The sequence below is a fragment of the Citrus clementina genome, unplaced genomic scaffold (assembly GCF_000493195.1).
Source record: "Citrus clementina cultivar Clemenules unplaced genomic scaffold, Citrus_clementina_v1.0 scaffold_4, whole genome shotgun sequence".
Lineage (NCBI taxonomy): Eukaryota > Viridiplantae > Streptophyta > Magnoliopsida > Sapindales > Rutaceae > Citrus > Citrus x clementina.
In genome coordinates, this window is record NW_006262274.1 from 18,153,850 (window position 1) to 18,173,461 (window position 19,612).

General features: G+C 35.6%; 2 protein-coding genes across 9 annotated transcripts in view; one reads left to right on the plus strand and one right to left on the minus strand.

Annotated features, from left to right (window-relative positions):
- Nucleotides 1-14,546, plus strand: part of LOC18044053 (protein CHROMATIN REMODELING 20) — an 18,146-nt gene extending 3,600 nt beyond the window's left edge. Inside the window, exons 2-27 of one of the 8 annotated variants that reach the window (XM_024185739.1) lie at nt 257-319; nt 1,113-1,393; nt 1,545-1,607; nt 1,678-1,773; nt 1,852-1,944; nt 3,339-3,529; nt 3,606-3,852; nt 4,226-4,339; nt 5,193-5,276; nt 5,778-6,335; nt 6,550-6,842; nt 7,228-7,318; nt 7,401-7,616; nt 7,946-8,065; nt 8,874-9,040; nt 9,877-10,018; nt 10,578-10,727; nt 10,812-10,867; nt 10,950-11,250; nt 11,488-11,602; nt 12,079-12,140; nt 12,309-12,535; nt 13,129-13,332; nt 13,427-13,505; nt 13,580-13,833; nt 14,035-14,546. In XM_024185739.1, the coding sequence (XP_024041507.1) occupies nt 1,256-1,393; nt 1,545-1,607; nt 1,678-1,773; nt 1,852-1,944; nt 3,339-3,529; nt 3,606-3,852; nt 4,226-4,339; nt 5,193-5,276; nt 5,778-6,335; nt 6,550-6,842; nt 7,228-7,318; nt 7,401-7,616; nt 7,946-8,065; nt 8,874-9,040; nt 9,877-10,018; nt 10,578-10,727; nt 10,812-10,867; nt 10,950-11,250; nt 11,488-11,602; nt 12,079-12,140; nt 12,309-12,535; nt 13,129-13,332; nt 13,427-13,505; nt 13,580-13,833; nt 14,035-14,410 (4,437 nt within the window). In that variant the 5' untranslated portion in view covers nt 257-319; nt 1,113-1,255 and the 3' untranslated portion in view covers nt 14,411-14,546. Of the gene's footprint in view, nt 1-256; nt 339-1,076; nt 1,394-1,544; nt 1,608-1,677; nt 1,774-1,851; nt 1,945-3,338; nt 3,530-3,605; nt 3,853-4,225; nt 4,340-5,192; nt 5,277-5,777; nt 6,336-6,549; nt 6,843-7,227; nt 7,319-7,400; nt 7,617-7,945; nt 8,066-8,873; nt 9,041-9,876; nt 10,019-10,577; nt 10,728-10,811; nt 10,868-10,949; nt 11,251-11,487; nt 11,603-12,078; nt 12,141-12,308; nt 12,536-13,128; nt 13,333-13,426; nt 13,506-13,579; nt 13,834-13,919 lie in introns of those variants that run through there. The other 7 variants (XM_024185741.1, XM_024185740.1, XM_024185737.1 and 4 more) reach the window with 7 other exon arrangements.
- A 307-nt stretch (nt 14,547-14,853) lies between these two features.
- Nucleotides 14,854-18,519, minus strand: LOC18043326. Its single transcript, XM_006437404.2, has 2 exons — nt 17,976-18,519; nt 14,854-17,010 (listed from the first exon to the last, which is right to left on the minus strand). The coding sequence occupies exons 1-2, from the start codon at nt 18,082-18,084 to the stop codon at nt 15,407-15,409; spliced, it is 1,713 nt and encodes a 570-aa protein (XP_006437467.1). The 5' UTR covers nt 18,085-18,519; the 3' UTR covers nt 14,854-15,406.
- Between the last annotated feature and the right edge of the window lie 1,093 nt (nt 18,520-19,612).

The following is a 19,612-nucleotide window of genomic DNA, read 5'->3' on the forward strand; positions in this document are numbered from 1 at the left end:
AGCTGAACCAATTGTTTTAATGTCATCTGATATTTTTTCCCCCCCAAAAAAAAAGAAAAAAGATGACTGTCAATGTCCATTTTATATTTATTTATTTTTCTTTTCTGCGGGTGGGTGTTGTGGGGTTGGGGGGGTTGATTGTTGAAGTTTCTTCTGCTTGCATGTTTATACCTTTTCTGAATGCTGTTTCATAAATTTTTGGTTCGAGTTTCTAAATTCACGGTGTCAATTCTGTTAATGAGTCATTTGACTGCAGTTTGCTGTTCATTGTTTGACTTGATGAAGTTGAAGGCGTTGATTTGGCTTCACTGATGATTATGTATGGATGGCTTGCAGCTGTCAGTTTGTGAAAGAGCTTCCCTTTTTTAAATTCAGATTTTTTTTTCACTACTTTCTGTTATCTTTTTTTTTTTTTTTGGTTGCATGCAATGTCACTTGCATAAACTTGGATCAACTGTTGCCAGAAGCTGAACTGTATTTCTGGATTTGGCACCCTTCACTTATTAAAATGTTAGCATAGATTTAATAACACCTAATTTGATGGCTCACATTAATTAGATGTGCTTTATAAATGTTTGTGACGTTTGATGTTGTTGCCTCTTAAATTTTGGTAGAACTCATTGCTTATGGAAAAAAATGGAAGTTGTCATATATTAGTTGGAAATTGAATGGCAGATCTCATCAGATGTTTTTAAAATTATGATAAAGGAAATATGTAATTGGCTCCATTCTTTTCATTTAGTTGATTTAATTGCATGGTTGGAGATATGATTGGAGGTAAGTGGATCATAAATAACTTGGCATTCATAGCTTTTGACACTGGCACCATATCTTTCATATGTAATGCATATTGGATGCAATTGAGACCTTTAGAGATTTGTTGTTGCATTTAGTTGTTAATAATTAAACAATAAAGGAATTGTCTTCGGAAGGGACATTCAGAAGTTAGAACCAGATTGTCAATTTTATTTTTTAAAAACTTTCTTTCACTCTCAAAGCACTTTTAGAAGATACTTCAAGAATTTGGCATTCTGTAAACTTGAGTATGAAATTTCTATTCTTTTTCCAAATATAAGGCAGAGATCACAAGATTGGTTGATGTTAATGAACAGGCTATCGTGCTTGTCAGACTTGACGAGGGATCTTATGTGATTGGAGATGTGCCTTGGTTAATCCGCTGATATGGTTAAATCAAATCTTCCTAGGCACTGTGTTTGGAGGGGTTAACTTCGGGTTGATTATACTTTAAGAAGCAATGGAGGACAAACACTCGGAAGATGAAAAACATGAGGAAGTGGAAGATATTGAGAGTGATTCTGGTGACTCTTTTATTGTAGATTCAGAAAGTGATGAGCCGTCAATATCTGGACAGGATGATGGATTGCATCTTGAGGTTAGTCTTTAATTTGTTTTCTTTTCTCATGTTTACCCTTTTTACTGAGTTTGAGACCTTTTTGTGCTTGTGAGATGTTCTTTTTTAACTTTTCACTTCCTCTTGAAGCTCATTTATCTCTTTTATTTTATTTTGCATCAATTTGGTGCAGGAACATTTGACCGAGGAGGAAATAGAAGAGCTAATTGCAGAGTTCTTGGAAGTTGAGAGCAAGGTATTTTATCTCTTTGTATGGCTGCTATTCATGTAATTTGTTTTGAATAATTCTCTCATGCCCATCTTAGGCTGCAGAGGCTCAGGAGGCTCTTGAACTTGAGTCCCTTGTCAAACTGAAGAATGAGGTGAGAGAAGAGTTGGCACAAGCACTGCATGGAGATGATGTTAGTCTTCTGTCTTTGTTTCCTTCTTTAGGATCTTTTCATCTTGGAATATCACTGACTTATTTTCCTTGTCCACAGTTGGAGGCTGCTGTTGAAGATGAAATGACTGTTTATAAAGAACAGTGGGAAGCTGCACTGGATGAACTTGAGACTGAGAGTGCGCACTTGTTGGTCTGCATCTTTCTTCAATTTGAGTAAAATCTTTGGTTCTCAGGATGTATTTTATGTGTACATGGTTTTTGAGAAAATTTAATTTATCCTGTGGTAAACATGCAAAAGCCCGTTTGCTTCATCATTTCTTCCTTTATTAAATAAAAGAAACACAATTATATTGCCTTTTTTAGGGTTGTGAAAACATATTTATTGAAGTTAACTTGGCGTGAAATAGCATATTATGTTGATTCTTAAATGATTTTTGGCTTAGGATATGAAATTTTCGACTCAATTTGTGCTGACGTGTCAACAAAATTGTGATATTATGAGTTTCTTGTTGGATTTTAAATTTGGATTTTGGTTAAGCCTAAACTAAACTTCATTTAGCTTTCTATTATTGAAAGAATTGTTGTTTTTGATATACCATAGATATTTTTCTGAGCAAGGAAGTTAGTTTGGCAATGTTTGGGAAACTGCATTTTTACTATAAATTGAATTTTTATCTGAACTGCTCATTAATCCATTAAAGGTGCTGGTTATTCAAGATTTGATTCTTCATATGCCACGATCATTCGGTTTAACCGTAACATCTAGTAAATGCATGATTCAGTTGTTATACTGGAACATTCCGTGTGGATCAATAATCAATTAATAAAGTATATCAGATCGGGAAATGTGAAAAGAATGAAATTATTTGTCTTTGCCATTGATTCGTCGCCACTGGGATGGGATTGTAAAATAGCCTGGTTAGCTTCTAGAGTTCTTGGGAAGTTTTAGTTGCAGGGCTGGAGTTTTCTTCTATGGCTAGTTTATTTAGTTCATTTGGAAATGTTTTTGGCTCTCTAGAGGTCATTGGTCCTCCTTTGTACTTCATTTCCAGACAACAATATCATTTTATGTTTCTATTAAAAAAATTAAAACTTTTTGGTGAGAATATGTGGAAATTGACTTATGATAACTAATAGCTGTAATGATTTTTGAATCTCATAGAATGATGCACAATTCGGCGACTTTTTTATTGCCTTTTATTAATGATTAAAAATTATTATTTCTTTATTTCTTAAGTCCAATTAGGGTGTTGATTCTGTTGAAACCTGAAAATGTTGACTTCTTGCTAACTAGTTTATAATTAGACTTTGTTTCATGTGTTACTGATTTACATAATTTCAAGTTTGATACCCTATTAAGAAATATAAAACATGTTTTGATATTCAATACCAGCCCGATCAGGAGTTCATGTCAAGTGAAAACATCATTTTTTTCATGTTATTCAGTAATTTATAAAGTAGTACAACTATACTGTTTTGATTAGTGAATTGTTCATGTATGTAATGCAGCTTTCTTATTCTTGTTCAATCCTTCAAATCTGTAATTAGGCTCTTTGTTTTCTGCTTTTATGCTTCTATGTACAGGAACAACTCGATGGAGCTGGTATTGAATTACCAAGCCTTTATAGGTTGATTGAGAACCAGGTTCCTAATGGTTGTTGCACTGAAGCTTGGAAAAGAAGAGCACACTGGGTAGGATCTCAGGTGACAAGTGAAATGAGGGAGTCAATAGCTGGTGCCGAGGATTTTCTTCAAACCGAAAGGCCTGTAAGAAGGTATGGCTCTGCTGTTGGCATTATGGATTATTTAAAGCATATGGTTGGCTTATATGGTTATGCATTGCGTGTTCAGGCGACATGGAAAACTTTTGGAGGAGGGTGCTAGTGGATTCCTCCAGAAAAAAATTGCTAATGATGGGAGCGAGAATGGTGGAAAAGAAGTTTCAGACATCAACTGGAACTCAGTTAACAAAATATTTTCTGGTGATGTTTCTGAGAAATGTGCTGCATTTGGCAGCAAGCATTGGGCTTCTGTTTACTTAGCTAGTACTCCACAGCAAGCTGCAGCAATGGGACTGAAATTTCCCGGTGTTGATGAGGTGACAGATTTTAGTTCTAATTGCCCAAACATGTGGAAGTTTAGATCTATAATTACTTATAGACTGTGCAAAGTTTCAGGATCTGTTAGTTTTGAACAATTTTACGAAGGAGAGAAGTCCCTTATGTGATAGGCTAGTGTGCTGAGAAGTTGTACTATTACACTTTTCTCTTATTGGTTGGTACTGAAATAAGAAGTTCACTTGATCTATCATTGTTCTTTTTAATGTCCACAAATTCCTTCTTACCTCACTTTCTAAATGGGTGTGTATGTGGTATCACAGGAGTGTGCAACTTAGTGCTATCTATATTTATGCCATATTTCGTCAACCCAGTTATTCTTTCAATGAGCTTTGAAATCCTTTTTTCTTTCAGGTTGAAGAGATTGAAGATGTTGATGGAAATTCTGATGATCCGTTTGTTGCAGATGCAATAGCAAATGAAAAAGAGCTGGCTCTTTCTGAAGAGCAAAGGAAAAAATTTAGAAAGGTTTGTTGATATCCATCTTAACCTGATTTCTGGTTTCCAGTATCTTATTCTTGAAACTTTGGTTGTGAGAATGCTTTTCTGACATATTTGGGGGCCTCAAGGTTGATGGTCGTGAGAGTGCTTTTTTTATATATTTCAAGGCCCTAAGGTTGATGACTGCATCTGTTTTCTGCTCAATATGTATTCAACAAAATTAATCTTTTGTAGCCTCAATGCATGTCAGAAATACACACTGACAAAGATGTATGTGCAGATAACATATTGCATAGATGTGTGTGTGTATTATAGAAGGCTTTATGTAACCTGGTTGGATTATATCTTTCTTAAGACTGCTTTGCTCCTTTAGATGCACAGTGGCTGTTAAAGTCCCAATTAATGATTCTTAGGTGGCTACAGAGAAAAACTTCTGTTAATTACTTTGACATTTTCCCTTCTATGCATCAAAAGAATCTGTGTGGTGATTATTTATCAAAGAGCTCCAGGAAAGATCTCTCTATCTTATTGGAGACCTTTTTGATCCTAAGATGATGCTGATTGCCTGATAATCATTTCGGAAAATTTGCATCTAAATGCATGAATTCCATTTTCTAGTTTTTGTACTATACTCAAGGGTGAGATGGCTTTTCTCTATATGTGTTCTGCAAATGGTCCTACTCATATAGCAATATTCAAACTTTTTGTAAGATCTTTTGGTGTCGGTTTATTTTGGAATAGAGACGCTTGAAGATATTCTAGTCTTTTATAATTTTAATATCTAATGGTATTTTATCATGATTAATTATTTGTTTTTTGCTGACATATGTTTGAAAGTAAGTTTTAAAGTGTATGTGGCCATCCCTTTGTAATTTTACAGGTGAAAGAGGAAGATGATGCAAATATGGATCGCAAGCTTCAGCTTCATTTGAAACGAAGGAGGCATCAAAAAAGATCTAAACAGGTATGTCTGTTCTCATTTTTTCCAGTTTGATCTAAGTTGATTAATGAAATGTTTTGTTTTTACAGCATAACTGAATCACATGATAGATATAATTGGTTATCGAAAAACTACTGGGAATGGACACAGTCACACATATGGTAAAGAAGCCTGTAATAGATTCTCTAGTGATAAATATGTATGCACTATTATTTAACAGTTGGCCACATTTTATTGGATAAACTAGAATTTATTTATGATTTGGGTATTGAAATTTTATTTGTAAGTTTTCGTTTTTACTACTTGTACGGTAACGGGTAACAATATTTCTGTCATTTATGCAAAGGGTGAAGGCCTTTTCAGTTGTCTAAAAATATCATGCCTGATTACATGCATGGTCAAACACATATTTCTTACTGGGAGGGGCCATTTTTAAATATTTATACTTCAAATAGCTTAAATATCTTCATCTTCATTGATATTAAATCATTTTTTTTTCCTGTTATCAATTTCGCTGTAATACAGAAAGAAATTGGCTCAGTTGATTGGACAATTGAAGATTCTGCTGTTGAGACACGGCCTCTTGTTGATGCCTCTAAATCTCTTTCAAACAAGAAAACTGATGATGGTGATATGCCTGGCAATAACAATGAGGTTGCATTGCAAAATTTGGAAACTGGTGTGCTTGAAAGTTCCGTCAAGGAAAGGTCACTGAGTAATGGCATTTCTTCAGTCTCAGATTCTGCTTTGCCTGATTCCAGTGAACTTAGAGGTATAAAGCGTTCCAATGAAAGTGAGGAGCCAAACAGTGAGAAAAAGAGGAGTCGGACTATTATTATAGGTAGTGATGAAGCGGATGTGGTGAAGGATGAATGTTCCACCAAATTGGAAGATCATTCTGTCTCACCTGAAAATATCAATGATGCTGCCACCGATAATTCCCTTCATTCTCAGAGTTTGAGTGAGAAGTTTTACTGCACTGCCTGTAATAATGTGGCTATTGAAGTGCACCCCCATCCAATTCTTAATGTAATTGTTTGCAAGGATTGCAAATGCCTACTGGAGAAGAAGATGCATGTGAAGGTATGAAAATTGATTTCGTAATTTATTAATGTTGCAACATATTAAATCCTTTAGTATTTAAGCTTAAACTCATAGTTAGGGTCTATGCTTTAGCAATTTTGTTTTGACCCATTGTCGACTGAGTTCTAGAAACTTCCTTGTGAATGGATTCGTTTGATAATTCTTCATGAGTGTTTCATTTTTAAATTTGAGTTGAATTATTTGTTTATGGCAGGATGCCGACTGCTCTGAGTGTTACTGTGTATGGTGTGGGCGAAGCAGTGATTTAGTGAGTTGTAAATCGTGTAAAACGTTATTCTGTACCACTTGTGTGAAGAGGAATATCAGTGAAGCATGCTTGTCTGATGAAGTTCAGGCCTCTTGCTGGCAATGTTGTTGCTGCTCTCCAAGTCTTTTGAAAAGATTGACATCAGAATTGGGGAGAGCCATGGGATCTGAAAACCTGATAGTTTCTAGCTCTGAAAGTGATTCAGAGAATTCAGATGCTGACAACAATCTCAAAATTGGGTATGATGATTCTTCTAATTGGACTGAGGGATGCTTGTGATGAGTGATTCTTACTTTCTTGCAAGTTATTGGATGATATCTTGAAGCTCTTATATTTCTTTGTATGATTCTTTCTGAATTTCATATATTATAATTTTGGCAAAATGGTTGAGTTAACTGGATGGTTTATGGTAGTTTCTCTCAGCATGTGGAGATTTCTCCTTTAGACCTGTTTCCCAATGATGCTTCCTAGTGACTTATTAGAGGCTTGGTTTCCATGTGAAAAGTTACATTTGTTTTATATTTCTAGTTTTTGAAGCACGAAATCGTTTGTAACTTTTCATTTGTATTTAACTTGCATAGAGAGGCATATTTCTTATATTTTAAGTCTTATCACTTTCTCCAGCGGCAAGAGAAAGCAGAAAAAGAAAATTCGAAGGATTCTGGATGATGCTGAATTAGGAGAAGAGACCAAAAGGAAAATTGCAATAGAGAAAGTATGCTTTATTTGGTTGATTTGTTTAGTCAGGTCTGACTTTCTCCCTACCGAATAATTTACGGTGGTCACAATTTTTGTAGGAACGACAAGAACGTCTGAAGTCATTGCAAGTACAGTTTTCTAGCAAATCTAAGCTGATGAACTCTGTGACATTGGATGGAGACTTGTCAGCTGGTGCTAGCATTGAAGTGCTTGGTGATGCCATTACCGGTTATATAGTGAATGTTGTCAGGGAGAAAGGTGAAGAAGCAGTGAGGATCCCATCAAGCATATCGGCTAAATTGAAAGCTCACCAGGTTTTTTTTTTATGGTTTTTCGCAACTTTCTGTATGAATTCTTCTTGTTTACGGAATCTTTTTCATAAAGTGTGTGGTTACAATGGAGTGAGCCTTGACTTGTTTCTTAAAATGGTTTCACTGTATAGGCTGACTGCGGCCTTAATGTTAATGCTCTATCGAATGTATTTTTTAATTTTTTGAACTTGTAGGAGTGATACTGATGTGGCAGACCTCAGGAAATTTGCCTTGTCTTGCATAAGCTTCTTGGCTGATCTGAGCTCTTTTTTTTTTTTCATGTATGACCATGCAAGTGCTATTTTGTTAGCTCAACTGAATCTTTATTGCAGGTGGTAGGGATAAGATTTATGTGGGAAAATATCATACAGTCAATCAGAAAAGTGAAATCTGGAGATAAAGGGCTTGGTTGCATTCTAGCTCATACAATGGGTCTTGGTAAAACTTTTCAGGTATTCCTCTCGAGCTGTGTTCTTTCTGTTTCCTGCTCCATCTCTTGGTAAAAGCTATTGTGTTTACTGTCTTGATGCTGCAATCTCGATGTATTTGTTCTGTGAACACACTGGCTTTTGCGGGTCCATGAAAAATTTCCTTGCTCTGTTGGGCAGTTGTTTATAGGACTCAACCCAGTTTGATTTTCTAATGTCTGGTTTGTCATGGATGAAGAATCTTTCTCCGGCCTGTGAGGTTCATATTTGGGCTAAGGTGATGTGAGAAGTACTACTATTAGCTGAAGATTAGGTTGATGGTTATGAGGCAACACTCTAATATATTTCATCATATTGAAGTTTCTTGGCTTCTTTGCTAGTCTTTGGAAGCGTGTGGGCTGCTTTTGATTTTTGTCTGATTGTACTCTTTCTATTAGTTTCTCCCTGCCATTGATAGCCTTTATTGGGCTTTTCCACAACTAAATGTTTGCCATTCACTTCCGGGCATCTGCACCGAGCAACCCTGTGGGGAGCTTGCTATCTTTTCGTAGGCATTAGGCCACCACTTCTTTGCATCATAGAGTTGTTAAATAGTAGCAGCAGCATGGCAAGTGATGACATTCCTTATGGCTTCTTAATTGTAACAGTAATCATCATAGTGGTGGTTGTAAGTTGTAACTGTAGAAGTAGAAGTTAGAACTTGCAAATTGCTACGTTTTGACTTTTAAAAATGAGTTGTAACATCTCTGTCTGGCGTCATATGTTTTCCTTTTTTCCCTTTTCCTGCAGGTCAATAGTTATGGTGTGTCTGATATGTCTAATATATTTCCAGGTCATAGCTTTTTTGTATACAGCAATGAGAAGCGTCGATTTGGGATTAAGAACTGCTCTTATTGTCACACCTGTAAATGTGCTTCATAATTGGAAGCAGGAGTTTATGAAATGGAGGCCATCGGAATTGAAGCCTCTCCGTGTCTTCATGCTAGAAGATGTATCAAGGTCTGATAACATTTTCTAACGATGTATTCTTGTATGTGTTAGAGAAAAACTTGTTTATGGATCATTTGTTTGCACAATGAGCATTATTTTTCCTATCACGATTCCTGTTGAATTTTTCAATTGTTTGTGTATGTACTGTTTATGATTCTAATGTGTATTTCGGAAATTTTATAATATTAAGTTGATCAGTCTTATTAATTTGATTACTCTGTAACCAAAGTTATTGTCTTGGAGAGCTTTGTGGACCGAACTGTTGGGATTAAGTGAGTATTGCTGCTCTATTTGTAACTAAAATTGTTTTTATTAATGCTGTTAGTAAGCCAGAGTGATGTAACAAAGTTGAGCTCTTAGAATGTTTGAATTGAAAGAGAATTTTTGTATTTGGTGGTTTTTCTCCTGTACTCAATCAGATCGTTAAGCTGGTCCTGAAGAAACTTGAAAAATGAAGAGATTTTGGTGAGAGAGTTAACCAATCTGGAGATTTTTGAAATCAGCTGGATGTTTTCAGTTAATATTTCTTCTAAATAAATAAAAGTTGTAGATTTTTACTGTTCAAATAACTTGGAGAAGGATGTTTGTTAGCTCTTGTTAGTGCCCTGGACGTTCAAGTGAAGACAATTAGCTTTTATTAATCTAGATTTTTTTCTTATTTATAGTAATTTCTACTCTAGTGTGACAGAATTTGTGGATATATTATTTTCTTAAACAATTAATTAGTAGTTCTTTCTCTCTTTCTTCAATTTTGGCTCTTATATAAGGGCGCACACACACACACACTCAATCAATGCACACATATGGCCACTAGCTGATACTTTCTGCCGTAATTACTTTCCCAGGGATAGACGAGCAGAATTGCTTGCAAAGTGGAGAGCTAAGGGTGGTGTTTTTCTGATTGGTTATACTGCTTTCCGGAACTTGTCTTTTGGAAAGCATGTGAAGGATCGAAACATGGCTAGAGAAATTTGTCATGCCTTGCAGGTGATTGTCACCAAGTCACATTCTTTTTCAATATACAATGATTTATTTCATGAAGTTGATATGCATTATTGGTTATTGGAGTGAATTGAACATCTGGTTAGTCAAAGTGATTTGATTTGCTTAATTTGGTGTTAGTTTGATTCTTATTCATCTAACTGCTGCCAACAAATGCACTTTAATGTTTCTGATGAACTTTTATCTTGAGGATATTTGTTCTGTGTCATAATTAGTTTTTTTTTTCTTATTTTGCTTTATTAACAGAGAAGATTGTTATATTTTATGAACTTCTGTTTGAAGTATAAACAAATTTATTCTGCGTCAAACTTTGGATTTTGACGTATTGTCTTGTTAATTTACTGCTGTGCTAATATCTGAAGTATTATGATATTATGTGTAAATGCTTGCATGTATCTTAAAGCATTAAGGAATGAAGTCAAATGCACTTCTGCACAGAAATTTTGATATCTCAGTTATTTTACTGAAGTATTCTCATCAACTGTTGGTCTTATTAAATGAAATGAATAATTGGAGAAATTTTTGGTTTTCTTTTATATCCTAGGATGGACCTGATATACTTGTTTGTGATGAAGCACACATGATTAAAAACACTAGGGCTGATACAACCCAAGCCTTGAAACAAGTGAAATGCCAAAGAAGGATTGCATTGACTGGATCACCTCTTCAAAACAATCTCATGGAATATTATTGTGTAAGTTTCTCTGATCTTTGAGTGCTGATAAGCAGTTATTTTTGATTCAGTTTTATGATTTCTGTTGGATTTGATGTGCAATAGATGGTTGATTTCGTACGGGAAGGTTTTCTTGGTAGCAGCCATGAGTTTAGGAACCGGCAAGTCTTATTCACTGACATTGTTCTGATTGCTATTTCCACTTGTATCAATTTATCTTGATTATGCTTTTATTATGTGCAGCTTCCAAAATCCTATTGAAAATGGTCAACATACTAATTCAACATCTGAGGATGTTAAAATTATGAATCAAAGGTCTCACATCCTCTATGAACAATTAAAAGGATTTGTCCAGAGAATGGACATGAATGTGGTGAAGAAGGACTTGCCGCCAAAAACTGTCTTTGTAATAACTGTGAAGCTCTCTCCTCTACAGAGGAGATTATACAAGAGATTCCTTGATTTGCATGGGTTCACAAATGACAGAGTTTCCAATGAAAAGATACGAAAGAGTTTTTTCGCTGGGTACCAGGCTTTGGCTCAGGTACTTTCCTAGGAACCATGTTTTTGTATTTTAATGCTTCTGAAGCTGGAATATCAATACACAGATGTACATTTCCATCCACGCATACTGACACAGTTGCTGTCAGTTTGGAAATATAATGTAGCATATTGTGGTCAAGATGAATCTATTTTAAAGAACTACTAATTAATTGTTTAGGAATGGATTGTTCTGTTTGTTAAGTTCCTGCGTTTGACAGAAGTGTTATGTCCGTAGTAGATATGGAACCATCCTGGGATCTTGCAGTTGACAAAAGATAAAGGGTATCCAAGTCGTGAGGATGCTGAGGACAGCTCCAGTGATGAAAACATGGATTATAATGTGGTGATAGGAGGTATTCTTTTTTTTTTTTTTCCCCTTTTCTTGAAAAATTTCTTGCATGAATATTTCTTCATTCAATGATTTAGTTTTTGGACTTGGTGATTTACTTCAATTGATGTTTTGGGCAGCTTTTGAATTTGGTCATTTGGTTTTATTTAGGTATTGTAGACAGTTCCCATGCATAGTGCTAAATTAAAAGGATAATCAGGACTGAGCACCATAAATGGGGCTATCTTGATTTGTGTTGATAATGTTGATAAATTAAATATAATTCTAAACAGCTCTGTGAACAGTAAATAAGTCATCCCTCATTTACTTTTGCTGTTAGTAGTATCCTCTCCTGCCTCTAAGCCAAAAAAGGTACTTCATGTACTGTCACTAACTTTTTGCAATGTGCTCTTCCATTAATTTTTTGCATGCAGCAGTTTATAAGATTTCAAAATTTTGTTTAGGGAATGATTTTAATGGTTATATTTTCATGCTTAACAGAGAAGCCGCGAAACATGAATGATTTTCTGCAGGGAAAGAACGACGATGGCTTTTTCCAAAAGGTACAAGTTTGAACAAATTCACTCCTGGAGTATTAGTATTTTGTTTGCAATTAAATCATCTTTTCTTAGGAAGACTGGTACTCAAGTTTGTATGAGTAACATTGTTCACACTCTTATTGTGTTTTTATCTTACTTTAAGGCTATTTGCCGATATCTATTTCATAACAGGATTGGTGGAATGATCTTCTCCATGATCATACCTATAAAGAGCTCGACTACAGTGGCAAAATGGTCTTGCTGCTGGACATTCTAACCATGTGTTCTAATATGGGCGATAAGTCATTGGTTTTTAGCCAAAGCATACCAACTTTAGACCTCATAGAGTTTTATCTTTCAAAATTACCTCGGCCTGGGAAACAAGGGAAGTTGTGGAAAAAAGGAAAGGACTGGTACAGGTGGGTGATATGTATGTAAACTGTTTAGAATATGTATGGATTCTAACTCTCCTTTTGTCTTGAATTATATCACACACGTGTTGTGTATAGTTTACAGCTTTAAGAGTCAAAATTCAGAAAAATTGTTATTATTGCTACTCATTTGTTTTTGTATCGTTGGAGTTGAATACTCTTTTCACTATGAAGTCATCATGCTATCATAGCTTCTATACTATTGTTGGGCCCTCATGCATTAGCTTAAGATTTTAGGTTGAGTTACTGCTTAATATGGTTTTGCAACTAATATGACCAAGGGGCCTTGTGTTCTAATTCCCCAATCGTTTTAAAATTATGCTAAGTTCTATTTTTTTTTACTAAAAATATTTGTGGTCGTTGTCATGTTTAGTCCACATGCCTTGCACATGTGGATTCTGTGACAAAATATTGCTGGGTCTTCACCTATTAGCATAAATATTTTAGCTAAGTGGTAAGTTAAGATTATGTGACAAAAAAAATTGACTATTTTTTTGTTTCATGTGGGCATGGGTATCTTTCTCAATTTTGATTTCAAATTTTTGAAAGTCCATTTTTGCTTGTGTAATTCTTCCTGCCAGACTAGATGGAAGAACAGAGAGCTCTGAAAGGCAAAAGTTGGTGGAGAGGTTTAATGAGCCCCTAAATAAAAGGGTGAAATGTACTCTGATTTCAACCAGAGCTGGATCTCTGGGGATAAATCTTCATTCTGCTAACCGTGTAATTATTGTTGATGGTTCTTGGAATCCAACATATGATCTTCAGGCCATATATCGTGCTTGGAGGTGTGTGTTCTTTTCTGATTTGTCTTGTATATATGTCTTTTATCATGTTGTCATGAAAAGTTCAATCTCCTTTTTCTTCTTTTGGCGTCTGCAGGTATGGACAAAGAAAGCCAGTTTTTGCTTACCGGTTGATGGCTCATGGAACCATGGAAGAGAAGATATATAAGCGTCAGGTAATGAAAGAACAAATTGCTACTAGTATATTTTATGATCTATTTTTTTCTGATGAAGAGAATACTACAAATAGGTGACAAAGGAAGGGCTTGCTGCAAGGGTGGTGGATAGACAACAAGTCCATAGGACTATATCAAAAGAAGAAATGTTACATCTCTTTGAATTTGGTGATGATGAAAATCCTGATCCTTTGACAGCAGTCAGTAAAGAGAATGGACAAGGAAGTAGTCAAAATACAAATTGTGCACTGAAGCATAAGTTGCCTCTTTCGCATGAAGGTTGTTCTGACAAATTGATGGAAAGCTTACTTGGCAAGCATCACCCAAGGTAGCTTTATTGTGTTAATTATTCTGTGACTTACTATGTATTTCTTTTCATTTTTACAGATTCTGAGTAGTTTTAGATTTTTATAGGTGTGCAGTAAATGGCATTTGATAGGGGCTTAAGTGTACTTACCTGCTTGATTTTGGCATTTATTTTGGTACTTAAAGAACCCCTTCATAGGATTCTTTACCCTTGTTCATGTAGGTGGATTTCCAATTATCATGAACATGAGACCCTTTTGCAAGAGAATGAAGAAGAAAGGCTTTCGAAGGAGGAGCAAGACATGGCTTGGGAAGTATTCCGGAAATCATTAGAATGGGAGGAAGTACAGCGAGTTACAGTGGATGAATCCATATCAGAGCGTAAGCCTGCTTCCATGTCAAACTTGACTCCTGCTCCAGAGACCAGCAGTGTCACACAACCCAGGGGCATATTGAGGAGTCATGTGGTAATTCGGAAATGCACTAATCTATCTCATAAGCTGACTCTTAGAAGTCAGGGCACAAAACCTGGTTGTAGTACTGTATGTGGAGAATGTGCCCAGGAGATTTCCTGGGAGAACTGCAAAGTCGCTAGATGAATCACCAACATTCTCCTTTCTTTCTTTTTTTCACCTCTGGTTTTATCAAATGTAATTATTTTCTGTAAATTACAGTTGCTATAAGTTCAATATCCTTTTGAACACAACTAATTCTCACGGTAGGTCTTCTCTCTAATTACTGCATTTGCGTAGTGAGGTACTCTCTTTTGCATTTGTATTGATCAGCAAGAGAGAAGTTTCTCCTCCTTTCGGGACACACAGGGATATATATATTTAACCCTGGCAGGTTTAGGCCTGCGTAAAATTTGAGGTTTATGAACCATCCCAATGACTGCAACTAAAGAATACAAAATCCAATTTGATCCAATTCAACTACTTTGAAGCTAGAGAATTTGTAGGTGCGACCTTTATATGGCTGATATTAGGCTTCTTATGTTTCATGTTCACTTTACCCGGGCCCTCAATGTTCTTATACAACACAATAAAAACGACAGATGTGCCAGTTGGGAGCGTCAATCTCTTTTAATCAAACATAATACAGAGAAACTACATTGAGAATGGTATGATTCTGCTGAAAATATATACAATAATACAAGAATTTGACTTTGGAGAGCATCGGTTTCTTTGACGACACCCACTTGCAATTCCTCTCATCACCTGGAAACTGCTTCAAACCAAATCACCCCACCATTGTTGTGTCTTCCAATCCTTTCATCTTACCATCCGCCTTAGCAATCTCAGGTGGCATAGGCATGCTACCACTCTGTAAGTCAAAATGTCCAAGAATTATATCGCCGGCACAAATCACAAATCATATACCCTCACTTTCAATCTTCTTGACTGAAGCGCAGAATCACAGATGTGTTACAACCAAAGTAGAAGGATACATCCAATCTTCTTGACTACATTGCAACAAAACCAGCATCCATATTTGTCCCGTGATTACTAGGTAGTTGACAACTAGCAAGTACATGCAAGGGCCATGCTATATATAGAAAGTAGGTAAGGCACTCGTCGTATAAGAGCATGATGAACCTAACACCTTTCATCTCCCACCCAATTATCTTTCTCTTTTGGTCCAGTTGGTCCTTCCTCACCATAGAGCTCTGTGGGAAGCAAGTCAATGAGATTTTCCACTGAAAATCGCATAAAGAATGGAAGGAGGTTGAGTATCTTATCTATTTCAGATTTTGAATCATATACAATGGTTGGACCCCACTCTCTCATAAACTGCAACCAACATGGTTCTGTAACAACCCCATCTCCAAGATACTCGGCTGCAATTATCTGATACTTGGTACTTGAATCCACAAAAAAATTACTCTTAGCAGTATCGTTCCTTACTCCTGTTCCAAGCTTTGTAGAACCTTGAAGGTATGTTCCTGCATGTGGGAAACTAGCATGTCCATGTTTTGAAGAATAAACAATCGGCTTATTCCCTTTGATATACTCCAACTCAAAAGCATCCCTCCATCTACCGCCACTGTGCTCCGAGAAGTATACTTGCCAAAGTTCTCCAGTGAAGTTGCTCACACGAAGAGTGAAGTGCTCCCAGTCACTTACATGTTCGCCTATCTTGGTCATTGCAATACTCAGTAACCCAACTTTAAGGGTTACGGGTCCATTAAAGGGACAAAAAATCCACATTGCAATATCGGTAAATGTTCCTCCTTGTTCTGGTTTGACATGAACATAAAGTTCTGCACTCTCTAGGTTTCCTTTCTTGAGAGAATTTCTCGCATCATCATCCTCAGGCAAATCTATCCAAAATGCACCATCATTAGTCCCACCACAAGGCAAATTTGAGCCCCTGGAATCAATCGGTTCGCCTTTCGGCTTCCCATCTTGGTATAAGAGTGCACCATTTTTAAAAAACCATGGCACAGAAGAGGGCAAATATTCCTCGTCGGGATGAAAGAAAACAGTTGGTCCGTAGTGTTTGATCAGTGCGTGAATCTGATCCAAATTTGGCATTGCATTTAGGGAGGAGTTAAGATTCTTCAAACAAGCGATATCTAACTCTTCTTCAGAATTCAAGTAGGTGCCACAAACGAAACTCCCAACAGAAACACCTCTAGCGAACATTCCCCTTATCCAGGGTCTTGTAGAATAGACCTGAAATGGGGTCTTGCTCATATCTGATTCTGTGGAAAGTATCAGATCACAAGTTTCACAACTCTCTGTAAGATCCTCCCGGACACATCTAACTTCCTCAACTTCAGGCTCCTCAGATGTGTTGGTAACCAAAATACCCATGGCTTTATAACCCATTGGTGGGTTTGGCAGCCAAAAGTAACTGCAGTCACCATTGTGGGGATCTGTACTCCACACTAGTGTGTAGTTAAGGGGCTTTCTTAGAGCTGGATGATGTAATGTTATCTTATCAGTGGAACCAGCTTCTGTCCTAGAAGAAGCAGCAGCATCACGGGCCACCAGAAGATGTCCTCTCAATGGCCGATCATTGGGCTGGCAATAGTAACCAAGACAGTAAAAGCCATCAGGGATTTCTCCAGGCTTATAAAATGTGACACCTTTCGCTTCGCCACCCAAGACATTGCAGCTCCAAATGCTCTCAAGTTTAGTAATTTTGAAAACTTCCAATTCTCCCAGGTTTATTTTTCCAGTAGCAAAACCCTTGCCTGTGAAGACGATAAAACATAATTAGCAAAAGTGAGCAAATATTGTCATGACAATAAGAGGACATCACTACAGACTTACAAGCAAATCATTAACTCAAGAAGTTGGTTTGGAGTACAAATTCCAGGACTGTGGAATGAATGAATGCCAACATCCTAATCTTAATTTAGTATCAATTATTTTAGTTATCAATTATTATTTTATTTTTGTGGTTCAAGTACATACCATATAGAACAAGGATGGTCAAATGTCAATCCTACCATGCTTTGAGCAAAATGAGTAAAGTAGATGTCAACTTCATGTTCTGAACATAATATTCAACTTGCATCTTCCTTTCAAGCTTTCCACTTTCAAGGCATTCCGTATTGTCTACGTCTATCCATTTTAACCAAGTTGATGAATTTGTTGCACAACTTTTTTTTTTAATTTTTAATTTGTAATTTCAACTAAAATTCACATTGTTCAATGGCCGACTAATTAAAACATTCTTATATTCGCAAACAAGAGGCCTTGATACAACAAATTTTCATTGTATTTGCAAAGATTTTTATTTTTATTCTTATTTTTTAATTTTTTAAAATTTTGCAGGACGAAGTCAACAGAGAATTTAATACTGCACGAGAAACATAAATATCCGTACTTCATAATTTATTAGTAGCGGCATTAAACATTAAGAAGAGTTATCTTACCTTCATAATTGTCCAACAGAATTAGAAATAATATTGAGCAAAAAATCGAAAATATATTTACATATAATCTTTAAATTAAACTGAATCAATAGATCAATCAATCATAACCTCAAAAAAAAAATCTTCAAATAAACCCAACTCAGGAAAGAAATTTTGAAGCTGAAAAATTCACAACAATCAATCAGCTATATCACCCCCCCAAAAAAAAAATATTAAAAAGGAAGAAAAATCAATAAACATTAGAAGCTTAGTTGCGAACAGGGAAGTATTCAGTTTACCTTGTGGCCATTGAGGAATCGGTGAAGGCAAAGAGAAAGGCTCGGGCTCATGGAAGTCAAACTCAGTGTCTCCGTCCCAGCAGGGGAAGCAGTCACAGCAAGATAACATTTTTGATGATGAAAGCTTTCACGAAATCTCAAAAACCCACCAAAATTATCCGTAGCTTAATACATATAATATAAGATCTTTATCATCCTCAGCTTCATCCTCTCTCCAGCTCCTCCCCCAACTTGTACGCACAAACAAGTTATGGACTCAAAACAAAACAAGCATCTAATAAGGACATAAATTAAAGAAGCTCCCCTCCTCCTCCTCTCACTCAATCGACAGATGAATTGAGTGAGTGAGAGACAGATTTAAAAAAGAAAAAAAAAGTTCTTTTTTTTAATAATAATTTTGGGTTTTTTAAGTTGAGATGAAGAAGGAGAGTCTGGTCTTTCAATTTGGTTATGTATTAAAGAAGAGAAGAGAGAAGTTGGTGGGGGTTGAGTAAAGAGGAGGGAGAGAGCCCAAAGGTTTTATACATCGCTGTTGATGCTGTCTCTTTTTCTTTCTGTTTGATTTAAAAATTTAAAAAGTATTGCTTCACTCTCCTCTTCGTGGAGGTTGTAACCACGCTCCCATTATTCCTTCAAATAAAAAAATAAAAATCTTGCCACCAGCATTATTTCTATTTATGTCACCATCCATAGTTCCAATAATGAGATTTAATTATTTACATATAATTTAAATTTAAATTACCTTTTATTATGTGTCGTAGCAAGTGTAGTGTCTCTTAGACTTGGGCTCCTTCTTTGTTGTATATTAATAAGCGATAATAATATTGATGGTAGGATTTAAATTAATATATATTATCTATATAAACGATAATTTATATAGTAGTTTTACATGCAAATAGAATAGACTGAGTTGATAAAATTTCTTGTTTGAAAAATAAAAAATTTTAGACTTTGAATGCCACATATATAGTATGAGTGAGGAAGAGATAGGTTTGTTGTTAGACTAAAAAAAAAGTACTGTAATTTTATAATACTAATATAAATAATAAAAAAAACCTTCATATTAATATATAGAGATGAATAATTTATAAAAATAAACGTTGGATGTTGAATAATGAAATTTTGGCTATTTCTAGATTCATTCTTTTTTCCTCTGTTGGTATCGTGAGACGTTGGTTTTTGCAAAGGACAGATATTCAAAACTCAATAACAAATTAAAAAAAGAGAAATTATTAGCCATATATTTTTAAATGACACCCGTATTAAATACGTTACAATACTTTTAACGTATATCACTCTTATACCCTAAGTTGACAAAAGACGTCTGTCGTCCACCAAATTGTTTATTGCCGTTAAGAAATTAACAGACTTTTAGCAAAGTGACTATTTTACCCTTTTAAGCTGAAATCAACTTAAAAAGATAAATTTACCCCAAATGTAAAGCAAGACAAAATGTAACCATTGGAGCCAATAATGTTTTTATGACCACTTTTCTGTAATTTATGACATTTTTCTCTTTTTGTCTTTTGAGTTACAGTGAAACGATGTCATTTCTTTGTAGCTTTTTTTTTTTTTGGTAAAGATTGAGTGTAATGACGTTGTTTTTTTTTTTAATTTCAATTACAGTGAAACGGTAG

Excerpts from the sequence above, each read along its gene's own strand:
- LOC18043326 (XM_006437404.2), bottom strand. The coding sequence starts at position 18,084 with ATGTTATCTTGCTGTGACTGCTTCCCCTGCTGGGACGGAGACACTGAG. Across the intron at positions 17,011-17,975 it reads GATTCCTCAATGGCCACAAG|GCAAGGGTTTTGCTACTGGA; the intron begins GTAAACTGAATA and ends TCGTCTTCACAG.